General features: G+C 44.0%; 1 protein-coding gene across 2 annotated transcripts in view; it reads right to left on the bottom strand.

Annotated features, from left to right (window-relative positions):
- Window positions 1–15,367, bottom strand: part of FER1L6 (fer-1 like family member 6) — a 165,932-nt gene that overhangs the window by 98,787 nt on the left and 51,778 nt on the right. For both annotated transcript variants that reach the window (XM_058699003.1, XM_058699004.1), the window contains exons 7-11: window positions 15,229–15,307; window positions 13,557–13,713; window positions 12,778–12,964; window positions 10,925–11,117; window positions 2,999–3,351 (exon numbers count right to left, since the gene is read on the bottom strand). In XM_058699003.1, the coding sequence (XP_058554986.1) occupies window positions 2,999–3,351; window positions 10,925–11,117; window positions 12,778–12,964; window positions 13,557–13,713; window positions 15,229–15,307 (969 nt within the window). The remainder of the gene's footprint in view (window positions 1–2,998; window positions 3,352–10,924; window positions 11,118–12,777; window positions 12,965–13,556; window positions 13,714–15,228; window positions 15,308–15,367) is intronic.

Raw genomic sequence — 15,367 nt, 5'->3', positions numbered from 1 at the left:
GCAGTCTGAAAGGTTAAAATATCTGCTCAAAGTTACCAAATATGCCTAATATTTATTGAGCACTTACTACGTGCCAGGCTGTGTTCTTAGAACTTTGCATATGTTATATCATTAAATCCTCACTGAGCCTAGGAAGTAGAGGTTATTATCGGAAATAAGCAGAAGGAGCTTAAGTCACTTGCCCGAAGATTCAGAGGCGATGTTTCTCCGGAGGCTGCGCCACTCGGCCACATCTAAAATCCAGCTGTCTTGCTTGGGAACCCAGCATTTTAATTATTATACTTCACTCACTCCAGGAAATAACAGCACTTTACCTGTAGCTCATTATTGCACGTATCACTTTTTATTTCCTGTACGTTTATTTTGTATATCTTACCTCCCCTTCTGTATCATAATTTCCATGGAGTCAGACTCTGCATGTATTCCTACCAATATTGAGGATGATGTTTAAACAAGAAGCTACTCAGTACGTGTTTACACAGTTTAGAAAAATGAGCACATCATCTGTTAGATTAGCTATGCTCTGTGAAAGCTTGGCATAGGGAGATAAGCTTTGATGATAGTGATGAGGGTAAGTTGGAAAAACCAGAATCATGGGATCTCATTTGTCCAGGTATGCAATGAGAGCATGGCTGCAGCAAGGGAGAGAAGAGCTCAGGACCCTGGTGAGCTAAACAAGAAGATGATATAAGGTGACCTCACCATGTTGGTAAGGTGAGCTCTGGGCTATTGAGGCTCTGGGGAAGGTAGAAACCCAATATTGTAGTTTTAAAATAGGTCCACAAATTCTTGGAAAATCCTCCCCTCAAAAGATGGAGCCCAATTCACCTCCCTAATTCCCCTGTGGGCTGGGCTTAAGTGACTCATTTCTAACAATTAGAATGTGTCATACATATCAGTGTGTGGCTTCTAGGGATTTTGTCATAAAAGACATTGAAGTTTCTGCCTTGCTGTCTCTTGGATCACCTGCTCCACTCAAGGGGAAGCCAGCTGCCATGAAGACACTAAGCACTTAATGAAGGGTCCATGTGGTGAGGAACTGAGGCCTCCTGCCAACAGCCAACAAGGAACCAAGTCCTCCTGCCAACAGCCGCGTGAGTGCGCCATCTTGGAAGTAGATCCTGCAGCTCCAGTCAAGCTGTCAGATGACTGCAGCCCCTGCCAACATCTTGATTGAAACCTCATGAAAAATTCGGAGCCAGAACCACCAAGTTAAGGTATTCCCAAACTCCTCATCCGCAGAGAAAATAAATGTTTGTTTTAAGTTGCTAAATTTGGGGGTGACTGTTATATAGTGAAAGGTAACTAATAAACCCAGCAAGAAACTGACCACAAACAAGAAGCAAAGATGAAAAGAGAAGGAAGGAAAAGTAAGGGTTTGAATGAGACCTGAATTTCTCTTCCCTACCTCCTTCTACACAACAGCCAAGATGGGCCCTTGGCCTTGTAGAAAATGTACACTCTATGAGAATTCCCAGATGCCCTTGCTTTCAGCTAGAATTTTTTTTCAGGTGGTATTAGCAAAATATCTTCAAGATATTGACTTGGGTTGAGAAAATCTTCTATTAGGCCCTTCGCAATTTCTATTTAGAAAAGAATGGCCGGTCTCTCAACAGTAGGAAAGATTGCCACAGAGTCAGATACAGGGGATATTGGCATGGGTGGCTACTTAAGGTACCCACAGTTTCTGGCCAAGTCCAAAAAATGTCATTTCCAAAGTTTCCATATACTCTGAAAAAATACACATAAATACAATCACATCAAGGCAATGTCAATCTTAAACACAACAACCTGACAGTACACATTTACAAAGAATATTTCCCAATATACAAGTTCATAAGGGAGAACAGGAGAGGTCCACGAAATACCCAAAGTAAGTCCAAACAACAGGGTAGAGAGCTCTAAATAGCTGCCCACTTGTAGTGGGAACAAACCATAGAAACACTGGTCACAGCAACAGCAAATGTATTGCCTGCCTACCATGTATGCGCAAAGAACCCTGCTGACCATTTTACAGGCACTCCCTCATTTACCCCCAGGAGATGACTATCACAGAGAGACTATTACTACCGCATTGTGGTGATGAGAAAACTGAAACATTGAGAGGTGCTACTATCAGAGCCATGAATAGAACCAATACCCAAGATTTCCAACCCTGGGCTCCAACCTCTCCCCCACACTGTATCTTAAGATGTATTGGATCCCAGCAGTAAAAATAAGCGGCTCTACCGGGGCTAAGCCGACCCAGACCAGCCATCGCCTCTCTTCCCCACCCAAAGTGAGTGTCTGGTTGACCTGAGAGATACACCCCCAGAGGTAGATCATCCAAGTTGAGAGCTGGAATCTACTCACTTCTGCTACTGACAAAACACAAGTTCCTTCATTTGCTTAACCAAAAATTACTCTTACTAATCTAAACAGTTGAGGGGATATTCACAGTTAGTATTCATCTTGGTGACCCAGATCTCTTTCGCATCATACAGAAGCAGGCTGGAAAAAATGCTAACATGCTTAATATTGAGTAATACACAGAAATAAGCATTCCTTTGAATTGTGATTCCCGCCCCGCCCCCCCCCCCCCCCCCCCGCATCAGGCTTGGGCAGGGCAATAGGTTTCTCAAGTTCTTGTATCCCAACTTGTCACCCACTCTTCCTCTTCTTCATTCCCTGTCCCACAATGCCTCACAACCAGAGCATATGCTATTCTAACAAACTAAACAAAATGAGGCCATGTGTGGAGCTCAGTCCATCCCCCCACCACCTACTCCCACCAGGTCTCCTAGAACACTTTTATTTCCCTTTCCTTTGGTTCCCATTGGAATCTGTGTGTTGGGGGGACACTGGAGGAACTTATCACGAGCAGATGACTGGGACGTGTCAGGAAGAGGCAGCGGATTGCAGAAGGAGACCTGCGCATGCCTTTGGGGCCCCATGGGAACAGCTGGCCGGTGATGCTTCCACTCTGGGCTCACCTCACAGGGGCAGTGCTCAGACCTACCTCAGGGGGTGCATCGAAAGTTTCCACCTCGACCTCTGTTGAGTTGGTCTTGTCTGAAGCCTGCTGGGATTTTCCACCATCGGTCTTATCATCCTTGTCTTTACTGGAGCCTTTGGAAGACTTGGAGTCTTTGTCCTTAGAAGACGACTTGAGCTCCTTGAATGCCTTGGAAAACTTAGATTCCTGTGCCCCTCCTGAGAGGATCTCCACAGCAATTTCCACCAAGATTCTGCCCCTGAACGACACACCTTCTCCAAAGCCTTCATTCAGTTCCTGGTAGTCATCCATCAGACTGTGGTTCCTGGGTGAGCCATACAGGTTAATCCAGGCAGGTCCAAAGGTCGGTAGAAAGCCTACAAAAACCAAGCTTTAGTTGCCCGGTAAAGCAAGTTGATTATTTCTTGCTTTATGAACATTGTGCATGCCTGTGTAGAATGTAAAATATACAGAAAAGACGAGAGAAAATATTTATAGAATATCCCATCCCCAAAAGAGCCACAATTGCCATTTTGCTATATTTGCTGTATTTCTTTCTAGTCCTTGCATGCACATGTTTACACGTGTTCACAGCTGTAATGATACTATGAATGCCCACATGCATCGCTGTCGGTTCATTCACTCATCTAATATTTATTGACTCCTAACATGTGCCAGGCACTGTGTGGGTGCTAAACACACAGCCCAGTGGCGAAGAGAGCAAAAAGGAATATTAAACGGTAAATATTTGTAAGTGCTAAGAAAGAGATTTACATTGCGTTTCAAGAACAAATAAAACAGGCTGATGAGGCATGGAGAGGAGTCAGGCAGAGAGAGAGATTTTATCCCAAAGAAGGGTCAATTTTAAGAAGCAGAGATATTGTATTAAAAGGGATAAAAAGATTTTATGGCCCCTGATGTCTAATTTTGAAAACACTTTTATACCTGTCTTTGAATACCATCAAGATGTTCCTGGAAAGTTGGAGTAAAACATGTTAACGCCGAGTTGAGAAATTCTGAAGGTGGGCAGGGTGTGTGTTCTGCATAAAACAATCCCGTGGCAAACCCTTCCAGGATATGGAGACTTAAACAATGGGTATTTATTGAGGCTCTTCTATGGTGTCACACTGTGACTGGCAAAAAAAAAAAAACATGTAAATCTTGTCTTCTGCTTAAGCTAAGCCTTCAGTATATACGTGCATATATACACATACACAGACATATATGTGCATAAGTATATTTATCAATTAACACAGATTTGTAATGCAGAGAAAGATTGCCTTGGGATTTTAAGTATGGAGGGGTTTGGGGAGATATTTAGAAAGTTATCACCGGCTAATTTAGGTTTTGCAAATAAAGAGTAGAAGTCCTTTCTCCTGACTGATGAATTAGCTGGGACTCTCTATTCCCTCCCTGGCTCTCTGAATGCACAGTCAGCAGCACCTTCCTGCAATACTCCTGACCATGCGCTCCTATCACTGAGCTGGGGGCACGGTATTTTTGGACCATTTAAACATGTTAAAACCATTCTTAGCGTAGGGTTCCATACTGACCACACGGAGCTAGCTTGGCATTCTCTCTCTTCCTCTCCCCGACCTGTTCGCCACCCCTCCCCAACTTGGGCATGCCTCCCTCTCTCTCTCTCTCTCTCTCTCTCTCTCTCTCTCTCAAAATAACTAATCTTAAAATATCATAAGGTTGGAATCCTGGGAAGATGGCGGCGTAGGAGGACGCTGGGCTCACCGCGTGTCCTGCTGATCACTTAGATTCCACCTACACCTGCCTAAAGAACCCAGAAAACCACCAGAAGGCTAGCAGAATGGAGTCTCCAGAGCCAAGCGCAGACGAGAGGCCCACGGAAGAGGGTGCACGCTACACGGACTGGTGGGAGGGAGCCGGGGCGGAGGGGCGGCGGCCAAGCAGAGCCCCCGAGTTTGGCTTGCAAAAGCGGAGGGGCCGGACGGAGTATGTTCCGACAGCAAGCAGGACTTGACATCTGGAAGGTTATAAGCTAACAGCTCTGCTCGGAGAACGGGAGGGCTGGGGGACAACGGGAGGGAGAGTTGCTGAGCCCCCGGACGACAGAGCTCAGCTTGTCAGGGAACAAAGGCGCTCGCCAGCGCCACCTCCCTCGCCCATCCCTCAGCCAAAAGCCCAAAGGGAACCAGTTCCTGCCAGGGAACTTGCTTGCACCACGCAAACACCCAAAGTTGTGCTTCTGCGGATCCATCCCTCCGGCGGGTCTGACTCCCTCCCGGTGCCGCAGAGCCCCTCCTGAATCGGATCTCCGAAGGAAAAGCGAGCTGACCCTGCCCCTCCCACCCTCATGCACCTTGCCCATCCACCCCAGCTAAAACGCCAGATCCCCAGCACCACAAGCCTGGCAGTGTGCAAGTAGCCCAGATGGACCACGCCACCCCACAGTGAATCCCGCCCCTAGGAGAGGGGAAGAGAAGGCACACACCAGTCTGACTGTGGCCCCAGCGGTGGGCTGGGGGCAGACATCAGGTCGGACTGAGGCCCCGCCCACCAACACAAGTTATTCAAGACAGCACAGGGGAAGTGCCCCGCAGTCCCGTACCACTCCAGGGACTAGCCAAAATGACGAAACGGAAGAATTCCCCTCAGAAAAACGTCCAGGAAATAACAACAGCTAACGAATTGATCAAAAATGATTTAAATATAACAGAAAGTGAGTTTAGAATAATAGTCATAAAATTAATCGCTGGGCTTGAAAACTGTATAAAGGACAGCAGAGAATCTCTTGCTACAGAGATCAAGGCACTAAGGAACAGCCAGGAGGAGCTAAAAAATGCTATCAACGAGTTGCAAAATAAAATGGAGACAACTACGGCTCGGATTGAAGAGGCAGAGGAGAGAATAGGTGAACTAGAAGATAAAATTATGGAAAAAGAAGAAGCTGAGAAAAAGAGAGATAAAAAAATCCAGGAGTATGAGGGGAAAATTAGAGAACTAAGTGATGCACTAAAGAGAAATAATCTATGCATAATTGGTATTCCAGAGGAGGAAGAGAGAGGGAAAGGTGCTGAAGGTATACTTGAAATAATAGCTGAGAACTTCCCTGATCTGGGGAAGGAAAAAGGCATTGAAATCCAAGAGGCACAGAGAACTCCCTTCAGACGTAACTTGAATCGATCTTCTGCACGACGTATCATAGTGAAACTGGCAAAATACAAGGATAAAGAGAAATTTCTGAAAGCAGCTAGAGATAAACGTGCTCTAACATATAAAGGGAGACCTATAAGACTCGTGACTGATCTCTCTACTGAAACTTGGCAGGCCAGAAAGGATTGGCAGGAGATCTTCAATGTGTTGAACAGAAAATTTATGCAGCCCAGAATCCTTTATCCAGCAAGTCTGTCATTTAGAATAGAAGGAGAGATAAAGGTCTTCCCAAACAAAAACTGAAGGAATTCGTCACCACTAAACCAGCCCTACAAGAGATCCTAAGGGGGATCCTGTGAGACAAAGTACCAGAGACATGGCTACAAGCATGAAACCTACGGACATCACAATGACTCTAAACCCATATCTTTCTATAATAACACTGAATGTAAATGGACTAAATGCGCCAACCAAAAGACATAGGGTATCAGAATGGATAAAAAAACAAGACCCATCTATTTGCTATCTACAAGAGACTCATTTTAGACCTGAGGACACCTTCAGATTGAGAGTGAGGGGATGGAGAACTATTTATCATGCCACTGGAAGTCAAAAGAAAGCTGGAGTAGCCATACTTATATCAGACAAACTAGACTTTAAATTAAAGGCTGTAACAAGAGATGAAGAAGGGCATTATATAATAATTACAGGGTCTATCCATCAGGAAGAGCTAACAATTATAAATGTCTATGCGCCAAATACCGGAGCCCCCAGATATATAAAACAATTACTCATAAACATAAGCAACCTTATTGATAAGAATGTGGTAATTGCAGGGGACTTTAACACTCCACTTACAGAAATGGATAGATCATCTAGACACACGGTCAATAAAGAAACAAGGGCCCTGAATGATACATTGGATCCGATGGACTTGACAGATATATTTAGAACTCTGCATCCCAAAGCAACAGAATATACTTTTTTCTCGAGTGCACTTGGAACATTCTCCAAGATAGATCATATACTGGGTCACAAAACAGCCCTTCATAAGTTTACAAGAATTGAAATTATACCATGCATACTTTCAGACCACAATGCTATGAAGCTTGAAATCAACCACAGGAAAAAGTCTGGAAAACCTCCAAAAGCATGGAGGTTAAAGAACACCCTACTAAAGAATGAATGGGTCAACCAGGCAATTAGAGAAGAAATTTAAAAATATATGGAAACAAACGAAAATGAAAATACAACAATCCAAACGCTTTGGGATGCAGCGAAGGCAGTCCTGAGAGGAAAACACATTGCAATCCAGGCCTATCTCAAGAAACAAGAAAAATCCCAAATACAAAATCTAACAGCACACCTAAAGGAAATAGAAGCAGAACAGCAAAGACAGCCTAAATCCAGCAGAGGAAGAGAAATAATAAAGATCAGAGCAGAAATAAACAATATAGAATCTAAAAAAACTATAGAGCAGATCAACAAAACCAAAAGTTGGTTTTTTGAAAAAATAAACAAAATTGATAAGCCTCTTGCCAGGCTTCTCAAAAAGAAAAGGGAGATGACCCAAATAGATAAAATCATGAATGAAAATGGAATTATTACAACCAATCCCTCAGAGATACAAGCAATTATCAGGGAATACTATGAAAAATTATATGCCAACAAACTGGACAACCTGGAAGAAATGGACAAATTCCTAAACACCCACACGCTTCCAAAACTCAATCAGGAAGAAATAGAAAGCTTGAACAGACCCATAACCAGCGAAGAAATTGAATCAGTCATCAAAAATTTCCCAACAAATAAGAGTCCGGGACCAGATGGCTTCCCAGGGGAGTTCTACCAGACGTTTAAAGCAGAGATAATACCTATCCTTCTCAAGCTATTCCAAAAAATAGAAAGGGAAGGAAAACTTCCAGACTCATTCTATGAAGCCAGTATTACTTTCATTCCTAAACCAGACAGAGACCCAGCAAAAAAAGAGAACTACAAGCCAATATCCCTGATGAATATGGATGCAAAAATTCTCAAGAAGATACTAGCAAATCGAATTCAACAGCATATAAAAAGAATTATTCACCATGATCAAGTGGGATTCATTCCTGGGATGCAGGGCTGGTTCAACATTCGCAAATCAATCAATGTGATACATCACATTAATAAAAGAAAAGATAAGAACCATATGATCCTGTCAATTGATGCAGAAAAGGCCTTTGATAAAATTCAGCAATCTTTCTTAATAAAAACCCTCGAGAAAGTCGGGATAGAAGGAACATACTTAAAGATCATAAAAGCCATTTATGAAAAGCCCACAGCTAACATCATCCTCAATGGGGAAAAACTGAGAGCTTTTTCCCTGAGATCAGGAACACAACAGGGATGTCCACTCTCACTGCTGTTGTTTAACATAGTGTTGGAAGTTCTAGCATCAGCAATCAGACAACAAAAGGAAATCAAAGGCATCAAAATTGGCAAATATGAAGTCAAGCTTTCACTTTTTGCAGATGACATGATATTATACATGGAAAATCTGATAGACTCCACCAGAAGTCTGCTAGAACTGATAAATGAATTTAGCAAAGTTGCAGGATACAAAATCAATGTACAGAAATCAGTTGCATTCTTATACACTAACAATGAAGCAACAGAAAGACAAATAAAGGAACTGATCCCATTCACAATTGCACCAAGAAGCATAAAATACCTAGGAATAAATCTAACCAAAGATGTAAAAGATCTGTATGCTGAAAACTATAGAAAGCTTATGAAGGAAATTGAAGAAGATACAAAGAAATGGAGAAACATTCCATGCTCATGGATTGGAAGAATAAATATTGTCAAAATGTCAATACTACCCAAAGCTATCTACACATTCAGTGCAATCCCAATCAAAATTGCACCAGCATTCTTCTCAAAACTAGAACAAGCAATCCTAAAATTCATATGGAACCACAAAAGGCCCCAAATAGCCAAAGTAATTTTGAAGAAGACCAAAGCAGGAGGCATCACAATCCCAGACTTTAGCCTCTACTACAAAGCTATAATCATCAAGACAGCACGGTATTGGCAAAAAACAGACACATAGACCAATGGAATAGAATAGAAACCCCAGAACTAGACCCACAAACGTATGGCCAACTCATCTTTGACAAAGCAGGAAAGAACATCCAATGGAAAAAAGACAGTCTCTTTAACAAATGGTGCTGGGAGAACTGGACAGCAACATACAGAAGATTGAAACTAGGCCACTTTCTCACACCATTCACAAAAATAAACTCAAAGTGGATAAAGGACCTGAATGTGAGACAGGAAACCATGAAAACCCTAGAGGCAAAAGCAGGAAAAGACCTCTCTGACCTCAGCCGTAGCAATTTCTTACTTGACACATCCCCAAAGGCAAGGGAATTAAAAGCAAAAATGAACTACTGGGACCTTATGAAGATAAAAAGCTTCTGCACAGCAAAGGAAACAACCAACAAAACTAAAAGGCAACCAATGGAATGGGAAAAGATATTTGCAAATGACATATCGGACAAAGGGCTAGTATCCAAAATCTATAAAGAGCTCACCAAACTCCACACCCTAAAAACAAATAATCCAGTGAAGAAATGGGCAAAAAACATGAATAGACACTTCTCTAAAGAAGACATCCAGATGGCCAACAGGCACATGAAAAGATGCTCAACATCACTCCTCATCCGGGAAATACAAATCAAAACCACACTCAGATATCACCTCACGCCAGTCAGAGTGGCCAAAATGAACAAATCAGGAGACTATAGATGCTGGCAAGGATGTGGAGAAACAGGAACCCTCTTGCACTGTTGGTGGGAATGCAAATTGGTGCAGCCACTCTGGAAAACAGTGTGGAGGTTCCTCAAAAAATTAAAAATAGACCTACCCTATGACCCAGCAATAGCACTGCTAGGAATTTACCCAAGGGATACAGGAGTACTGATGCACAGGGGCACTTGTACCCCAATGTTTATAGCAGCACTCTCAACAATCGCCAAAGTATGGAAAGAGCGTAAATGTCCATCAACTGATGAATGGATAAAGAAATTGTCGTTTATATACACAATGAGTACTACGTGGCAATGAGAAAGAATGAAATATGGCCCTTTGTAGCAACGTGGATGGAACTGGAGAGTGTGATGCTAAGTGAAATAAGCCATACAGAGAAAGACAGATACCATATGGTTTCACTCTTATGTGGATCCTGAGAAACTTAACAGAAACCCATGGGGGGAAGGGAAGGAAAAAAAAAGAGGTTAGAGTGGGACAGAGCCAAAGCATAAGAGACTGTTAAAAACTGAGAACAAACTGAGGGTTGATGGGGGGTGGGAGGGAGGGGAGGGTGGGTGATGGGTATTGAGGAGGGCACCTTTTGGGATGAGCACTGGGTGTTGTATGGAAACCAATTTGACAATAAACTTCATATGTTGAAAAAAAAAACATTCTTAGCTTGTGAGCCATACAAAGATATTTGGCAGGCTGGATGTGGCCCATGGACCATAGCCTGTCAACATCTGATCTAATCTAAACCCTTCATTTTTCATCTAAGATACCTAAGGCCCAAAGAGAGGGAGTGACTCCTCAAGGCCACACAGCAATGTTCGTGGAAGACCTGGGACCAGGACCAAGCCTTCTGGCTCCCACAGCCCGGCTCGACCTACTGCCCTAAACCCAAACCACAAACCACACAGAGCTTACAAGTGCCTACCACACTGCCTGCTCCAATCCTCTTGTTTTAACGACGAGGGCTTCAAACCAATTATTTTGTGGCCTCATTTCCAAGTCAGACAGATGAGGCTTTACCTCTATCTCCGTCCTGTTCACTGGAGATTTTCTTCAGGTCGATGAAATGGGTGGCCAATGCGACATCATTCACGCTGCCTTCATCCCACACCTGGAGTTTTACCCTCCGACACAAAGGAGGGAACATTTCCTTGAAGACCACCTGTTCGTGCCACACAGGATCAGCACAGTTCTTCTGCACTGTAGTTCGCCCCTAAAAACAAAGCGAGCAGGATGTGAGCTGTTGAAGGAAATGAAAGATGTCACTGACCTGACCTGACTTCAAGCCAACTGGCAAACCAAGTTGCCAGACATAATGAACCTGCTTCCACCCGATACCCATGGAAATATGTTGTACCCAGGAACATTATAGTAGCCTCCCCTTACCCACAGGGGAATGGATTCCAAGACACCAGTGGATGCCTGAACCCACAGACAGAACCTGAGATGCACTCTTTCTCCTTTATGTACATACCTATGATAAAGTTTAATTTATAAATAAGGCACAGTAAGGGATTACCAACAATAACTGGTAATAAAATAGAACAATTAAAACAATATACCCTAATAAAAGTTAACATAGATCTTAACAACTTCAGCGTATGATTTCTTTCCTTTTAGTATTAAGTCAAGAACTTTCAACTTTCGCTTAAACACTTTATAGCTTCTCTTTGGTGTATCCAAATTGCCAGGATCACTGTTCCTGCATCCAAGGGCCATTATTAAGTAATATAAGGCTATTTGACCTCAAGTACTGCCATAACACCACAGTGGACCTGATAACGTGGCCAGCTACTAAGTGACCAACAATAGACAGTGTGGACACACCGGACAAAGGGATGATTCATATCTGGGTAGGATGGGGCAGGATAGCGCGAAATTTCAACACGCTATTTGGAACAGTGTGCAATTTAAAACTCATTGATCATTTATTTCTGGAATTTTCCATTTAATAATTTCAGGCCATGGTAGACCATGGGTAACTGAAACCACAGAAAGCAAAACCACAGATAAGGGAGGAATACTGTGCTGACGTCCTACCCCGCACCAGACACCATGCCAGGCATCAGGGACAAAGGGAGTAATGGTGGGTCCTGCCCTCTGGAAGTCCTTGTAATCACAAGATTACAAGATCAAGCCAACATGCATGTTATAAACATAACTTGTTCCATGCATCTCTAGGAATGCAGCAGATATAGTTAGACCCTGAGTTTGTGTCTTATAAAAAGGCTTTTATAAGGGCTTTGTGCACTTCCCCCATCTGGACCTCAGTTTCCTCATCATAAAAATGGAGGTGACGTTCTATAGGACTGTCAAGGGGTTCAGGTAAAAAATACTCCGGTGTTCACCCTGCCAAGAGGAGGGTTAGGGTAGCGTATATTGTAAGGATAGAGACACCATATGTGCCAGCTGAAGCTTCAACGTCCAGCCAACAAGGACTAAGCTGTGACCATGTGCTTAGGCCCTGGTACTTCCAATGGCTCTTGAGTAGGGAACAACAGAGAACAGAGATGTCCAGGCTTACAGAGGACAAGGACTACTTGGGAAGCCTGGGGAGCAGGTTGGGAGGCAGATGGCAATGCTACAGCTGGGTAACAGCTCGAAGAAGTAGCCAGAGGTGAGGAAGGAGGTCTGTCTGCCTAGGCCCTAAATCATAATACCCCATAGTTCCTCTCTATGATCTCAAATAGAGAGTAAGTGGGTCACCCTCCCACTTACCTGCCACATGATTCAATGCCTTTTGTGACAAGCTTTCTCTCTCAGGGCACTTCCTAATTTTTATTTTAACTTAATTTCATTTGACTAGAAATGTCCTGGGGAAAGAGTGGAGTTCTGGCCTGGGTTTGCCGTTGTTGGTGACGATGTTTCCTTACCATCTGCCCAGCAAAGGAGACCTCCACGAAGGGGTCCACAAGGTCCTTATTGTCACCCACAAACGCTTTGGTGACGTTCGCCATGATGCTGGAGTTCATTTTAGGCAACCCCTCTGCTTTGTAGAGTCTCACATAGAATCTGGCCCAGGGTCTCTCTGATGGAAACCCTTGAGGGATCAAGAGGTTCCTTGAGGGGGAACAAAAACAAAAAATAAAAAGCTCTCTCACTTGAAAGAACAGAAAAAGTGGAAGCAATCTGGACGTAGAAAGAAGGATCCTGATATAGGAGAAAATACTGAAAAGATCAGGATTCATCGCTAAAATGAGTTTTCTTTGTGGTGTAAGTGGCAGCAAAGGATATGAAAACAGTGAATGCAAACTCATTCCAGTCCTCAAATTATAGAGTAAACACCATCTTCCACACCGCACCTTAAAAGAAGTGCATTAAGTCTTCCCATTTCATAAACCAGTGGTTGAAAGTATAATTCCTTCAAAGAAAAATCAACCAAATCCAGATAAATAGGATAAACTCAAGAACAGTTTATCTCTATGGGGAGACAGGCTGTCCTTGTCCTAGAAGCTGATCTCCCAAAGGCTAGTGACACTGCTGATAAGACACATCTTGGTGCCTCTGAGAGAGTAGAATCCCAGGTGGACAAGGCACGAATTTGGCAATTCTCATGTACCCACCAGGAAAGGGAGGGAGGGAGGGGAAAGACAGATCAACTTCGGGCATATCATTCATTTGTCTTGAGTGGCCCTGGATGGACCCGCCTCACTTTTCTATTTGCTCCTCGGCATCGGAGGTTTTGGGGTTGGTCTTTAAGATGTCGCCTCTCCCAGTCACGCTGATGTCACACTTCAGGTACCCCTTCATGCCCGTCCTGATGTCGCCAGGGTCTGTGAGCAGGGCCCACTTGTCACAGAACTGATGACCTGTAAAAGCATCCTGACAGCTCAGATACCCTGCACGGCTGGACCCAGCAGGTGCAGCCAGTTCCATCCCACACGCAAGGCCTCCCAAGCTCTGTTCCCTGGAGGGGGCAGCTCATCAGGGTATTCCCCAGCCTCGTGCTGCCTCCTTCCGCTCCTCCCCTCCTTCCCTCCTCTCCTTTTGTTCCCACCTTCTTCTCTGTCTTTCTCTCCAACCTGCCACAGGTATTTGGAAAGCCTCCAACCCAGTGCTAATTGCCTGGACAGGTTCCTAGCTCTGACAGGCTATGAACGGCTATGACAGGACACGAATGGAGTAGAGAAGTCAGTACTATTTCACAGGCTGTAAATGTGACTCGTGGATCTTTTTGTTTGGCCTACACTGTCAATCCAAACTTTAATATCTCTTACAAAATCTAGACTTCTGGCTTATCTGAAAAAAACTGTTAGATCTGCCAATACAGAATGCACATTTCCACATGTCAGCAGGTGGTAAAGGAGCTGAGTAGCCACTGTGGGTTGTGAGCCCTCCTGTTCCCCACAGCCTGAAGCACCCCTTAACATATTAACCCACTGCACTCTACCCAAGGCCTGGCCCCCTGGGCTCATGTGAGTTGCAACTACTTTTGAAGAGAAGGGGCCTCGTAAGAAAGGATCTGTATTTGTTGATGGCCCAGTTACTTATCCACTCCCGACCTTGGACAAATTACCTGCCTTCTCTGAGTTTCACTTTCTATAAATCAGGGATAAGAATTATCATAGCAAATCCTTATATGGCATGCAACAACCCCAGAAAGGAGGCACTATTTTTATCTTCATTTTCTCGGATGAGGAAACTGAGGTGCAGAGAAGTCAAGTCATTTGCCCAAGGTTGCACAACCAGAAACAGCAGGGTGGTATTTGAAGCCAAGCCATCTGGCTCCATAGGGGTGCCTATGTGGCTCAGTCATTTAAGCGTCCGACTTCGGCTCAGATCATGATCTCGCAGTTCGTGGGTTCGAGCCCCGCATCAGGCTCTGTGCTGACAGCTCAGAGCCTGAAGCCTGCTTCAGATTCTGTGTCTCCCTCTCTTCCTCTCTCTCTGTCCCTCCCCTGCTCACGCTCCGTCTCTGTCTCCCAAAAGTGAATAAACGTTAAAAAAAAAAAAAAGTTGAAGCTATGTCATCTGGCTCCAGAGTCCAAATGTGGAACTCCTGTGTGTCACCTTTCCTGTGTCTGCCTCACAGCAGTAAATGAGATCGAATTTGTTGGCAGGAGAACTGTTCAGAAATGTGGACATAAAAGACAATTTTGCAATTAGACTGTGAACTTTGAGGAAAAGAGCCAGGTGTTGCTCCAATTGTGTAATTGGTGTTGATACTGTTGAATGAATGGGTCAGTGTCATACTGTTGAGTGAATGGGTCAGTGTCATACTGTTGAATGAATGGGTCAGTGGACGGGCAAATGAATGAGTTGACCTCCGGGTGCGGTAAACTGGAGATGAGTAAGGGAGAGATGGGGAAGCGACGCTTTCTTACCAGGTTGGTTGTACACAGTCCCCAGGTCTACTTTGAAGGAACCGATCAGTATGCTTCCTATCAGCTTGTGGTGAAAGACCTGAGGAGAGATGGAGCAGTGAGTCCGGCCGCACTAGATTTCTCTTTGAGGATAAATCTG

Source organism: Neofelis nebulosa, chromosome 14, assembly GCF_028018385.1.
Source record: "Neofelis nebulosa isolate mNeoNeb1 chromosome 14, mNeoNeb1.pri, whole genome shotgun sequence".
In the NCBI taxonomy this organism is placed as follows: Eukaryota; Metazoa; Chordata; class Mammalia; order Carnivora; family Felidae; genus Neofelis; species Neofelis nebulosa.
Note: the sequence above shows the minus strand (reverse complement) of the source record. Positions and strands in the feature narration are given on the sequence as shown.